Source organism: Microtus ochrogaster (genome assembly GCF_000317375.1).
Source record: "Microtus ochrogaster isolate Prairie Vole_2 chromosome 14 unlocalized genomic scaffold, MicOch1.0 chr14_random_1, whole genome shotgun sequence".
NCBI classification, from domain to species: domain Eukaryota; kingdom Metazoa; phylum Chordata; class Mammalia; order Rodentia; family Cricetidae; genus Microtus; species Microtus ochrogaster.
Window position 1 is genome coordinate 30,900,675 of NW_004949096.1, and position 4,031 is coordinate 30,904,705.

At 52.6% G+C, this 4,031-nt stretch overlaps 1 protein-coding gene across 2 annotated transcripts in view; it reads right to left on the bottom strand.

Moving 5' to 3' along the window:
• The window catches only part of Duox2 (dual oxidase 2), a 17,909-nt gene that overhangs the window by 4,000 nt on the left and 9,878 nt on the right, over positions 1-4,031 (bottom strand). For both annotated transcript variants that reach the window (XM_005364368.2, XM_005364369.1), the window contains 7 exons: positions 3,164-3,351; positions 2,588-2,657; positions 2,167-2,247; positions 1,328-1,506; positions 917-1,147; positions 746-845; positions 63-112 (listed from right to left, as the gene is read on the bottom strand). In XM_005364368.2, coding sequence (XP_005364425.1) covers positions 63-112; positions 746-845; positions 917-1,147; positions 1,328-1,506; positions 2,167-2,247; positions 2,588-2,657; positions 3,164-3,351 — 899 coding nt within the window. The remainder of the gene's footprint in view (positions 1-62; positions 113-745; positions 846-916; positions 1,148-1,327; positions 1,507-2,166; positions 2,248-2,587; positions 2,658-3,163; positions 3,352-4,031) is intronic.

Consider the following 4,031-nt stretch of genomic DNA (forward strand, 5'->3'; position numbering starts at 1 on the left):
TGCTCAGATCCCACAGACACCCCACTTCCTGCTCAGATCCCACATCCTGCCATGCGTCCTACCTGGAACTGTCTCAAAGAACCACCAGTAGTACTTTGGCGGAAACTTGGACCTGTGGGGCGAAGGCACAGTGAACCTCTGGCTGGGGCGGAAGGGACGTCACCGCTACACCCCAGCCTGGTGCTGCCCCCTGACAGCTGGTTACTATGTCTCCAGCAGGATGGCTAAGGGATCCTTTCAAGGAGCCTTGTGTCCACTGTCACCATTCTACTCCCTGCAGCCACCGCAACATTTCCTGTCATTCTATCTTACGTTCTCTTCCTGAAGTCAGCCCTGGCCTCCTTGAGTACTCGTCCATTATTCTGTGAGAGGAGGGAGGGTGAGACCAACTACAGAGCAGAAGTGTTGAACAACTGCACTCATCTGCACAGCCCAGCTCTCCGGCACTTGAATTATACCTAGCACATGATGTATAAGTGTTTGTCCAGTGAGTGGATAGCAAACTGAGATAGTAAGCTGTGTGTCAGATATATATGGGAAAGAGACTCCGATGTCATTTCCTAAGGTCCTATCCTGGCCAGTCACAGACAACTGGAGAGAAAGTGGTCACCTTTCAGCTCCCCACAGGGGACAGCTTTGTGCCTCCATGCACCAAGCAGCTGTACTTCTGTGATCACCTACTTCTTTCCTCTTACACCCTCCGGCCCACCCAGAAGACCCTAGGGACGCCTTCCCATGAACTGACCCATCATTCACGAAGACGTTAGGGAAGACGCAGGTCAGCAGGCTGAGGGGACTGACTGAGAAGATGTACACGTTGACCGCATGGCCAGCACTGTGCAAAACTGGAAGAGAGAGACATCATGTCAGAGCCATTAACTGGGTCCAACTCTACTCCCATCCCAGAGCCACATACCAGCCAGGACAACTGCAGCCATAGCAATCCAGCGATGGAAGTCCACAGCGGCATCGAAGGGAATGTAGCGGTTGAGGAAGGTCTCCCTCAAGAAGGTGATGAGGTTGCGACACATGGTGAGCAGGATGTAGGAAAACATGAAGGAGATGCTGGCCGCCGTGCCCCGGGACAGGATGATGCCCACATAGGTGGTCTCTTCAATATCCGTGGGTGGCGAAGCAAAGCCGTAGTCTAGGGCCAGAGTTGAGGCAGATCAGCATGGCACACAAGACAGCATCCTGAGTCTGAGTCCTAATGCCCGGGCTCTGCCATCCAGACACTGAGGACTGGTGAGGGCAGCCAGAGGGCTCTTCACTCCCCACTGAGATATAGCATATTCCCTGCCCACTGCCCGCAGCTTGGCACTCTCACAGTAGGCACGGTCTGCAAACAGGCCCACGCAGATGGCTGAGAAGATCGTGACACACATGATATGGCGCCGGTAGTTCTCCACAAACCGCTTGAACTGCTGTAGCTTCTGGGCCAGGAAGCCCCGCTGCAGCTTCTCCTGCACGGCCTCTGTGTACAGCCGGGGAGAGGGCCCCATTGACCTGTAGCAGTGAAAGAGAAAGCATTGGGAAGGAAGGGGCTCCTTGGCACCCCCTCAGTGCCACCAACCAATGGAGATCTGGGAACCATGAAGGATGGATCCTCACAGTGAAAGGAACACAAGCAGACCCTACTCCCCCAACCCTTTGTCTCCATTGTTGCTTCTTCCAGACACCTCCTTCTGACTCCTCACACTCTACCTCCTCCTCCTTCCTGTCTCTTCCTCTGTGTTCTACACCCCCTCCTTTGTTTTCTGCGCTGGCCAACTTCCGTACAGCAGAAGCCAGGAGACCCTGTGTGCCCTGCTCCTGGTGCTTTGAGTCTCTTGCCTGAAGGTGAGTTTGGGGCTGAGAGAAGATGAGGTCATTTGACACTCTAGCCCTCCAGTGGGTGGCCCTGAGGGAAGGTCAGGGAGCCACTTCCTCACCAGTGCCTGTCTCTCATGCTACAGGGCAGTGGGGCCCCCTCTCTGACTGTGCAACCTGCAGAAGATCCAATGGATTTCAGGGCCCAGGAGCCACAGTGGGTCAGGTGTTCCATGGAGAACACCTGATACCATAGCATGTGGAAGGGAAGGGGGTTTGAGGTGGTGTGTCAGGGTGCAGAGACCCTGAGACATCTTTCTAAGCATCTTTGTGCTCAGGGACCTAGGAAAGACTCACTTTTTGCCCAGCTTTTTCTTTAGGCCAGCACTTCCCAGCTCTGGGGCTTTTAAGGGGAGCACCAGTTCCCGGGGGCAGGAGCTAAAAGAAAATGGAATCTGTTTTCTTCTCATCATTGCAGACAGCCAGGATAAGAACTGCCATGTTGACGTTGGAATGGAATCCAGAGAAGGACCCTGAGACCAGGGAGGGACCAAGGAGGAAAAGCAGCAACAAGTTGCTCATCTGTCCTTAGGATGCCTCAGCCCTAGAGAGGCAGAGGGGAGAGCCAAGCTCTTGAGCAACACGGGCTGTAGAAAGCAGTTGGAGTCTGAGCTGACACTGACCTTGTGGTAAGAGGTCAAGTGTTTGATCGGCTAGCTCTGTTTCTTTTGTTTCTCTACATAGATCTAGCCAAGGAGACCACCCCGAGCCTACGCACCGGTTCCCAGGAGTCCTGGTGATGAATGAGACTCTATAGCCGCTGCGTTGTTTAAAGACGTCCCCAGCACCTGGAAAGGAGAACAGGCGTTCCAGTTGGCTTCTTCAGATGGACAGAGGGTGGGATGGGAGACTGTCCTTTCCCTCTGGACCCTGAAAGGCTGCCTCAGCCCTGGGTGGTGACTTAATGAAGTCCAGATCTCTGACTTCAGCCCCATTTTTCTCCCTGTACGCACTAATCACTTCTGGTACAGAGGGCAGCCAGTGTGGTAACCGTGGTAACTGTGTAAGGAGAAACGGGCTATCCTCTGGACAGAGAGGACTCTGCATGTCCTTCGGGAAAAGAAAACAAGGCCCCCTCCTCTGGCCATCTGGCGAATGCCCATGGCTTGCCCTTTGGCGTCATGAGCCACTGTGAGCAAAATACAACTTGTCTCTGAGTGTCCATATTTAGCTCAGTGCCAAGCACCAAGGGCTCAGAGAAAAGGCAATAAGGCCTGGGCTGTGTCCATCGGGAACTCTGTTCTGAACACTCATTGTCTTCCTGATTCTGAATATTCCTTCCATGCTCACACACCTTTAGCTCCACCTTTGACACAGAGTTGTGTGAATCGGAGATCGCTGTCGTGGTCCCGCAGCATGAAGTGGAAATCCTCCCAGGTCAACTCCTCCTTGTCCTGGAAGCCTGACTCCCGGAACATGGACTCCACCACCTCAGTCAGCTGGGCCTTGGACAGGCAGTTGTTAGAGATCTCGATGAAGGACCTGGAGGAGGATAGAAATAGAGTAACTATCATGCAGCAAGGTCAGGATGGGGTTCCCTCAGACCAGCAATCTGGGACATGGTGCTGGGAGGTGCCTGTTCAGCCAGAAGGTGACACTAAGTTAGGTGAGGGGATGAACCCAGACTCAAGGACCTTGACAGTGTAGGAAAAGCATCCCCAGCCCAGAGGAATGAAATGACAACAAACGGGAAAGACCACTGCAGAGACTGTCTAAGACATCGTTCTATCTTATTATACCCTAGAGCATGTGGAGTACCCCCTCGTTCTATCTTTTTATACCCTAGAGCATGTGGAGTACCCCCTCGTTCTATCTTATTATAGGATTGTAGGGTTAGAGGGTGATGGGAACTCTGCCTGGATTGTCTAGAACATTGCCAGGACTGAACCTGTGGTGACATGATGGTGAAGTACAGGCTGTAGTCATTTTTGCTCTTTTGGAAGTCTATGCTGGGGACTGGAGAGATGGCTCAGGAATTAAGAGTGGTAGATATTCTAGCAATTTCTGCTTCCAGAATGGCAGCTCACAACTGTCTGTATTTCTAGTTCCGGGGAAATCTGACACCCTCACATAGACACACATATAGACAAAATACCAATACACAAAAGATAAAGATAAATAAAACCGAAGGAGGAGGAGGAGGAGGAGGAGGAGGAGGAGGA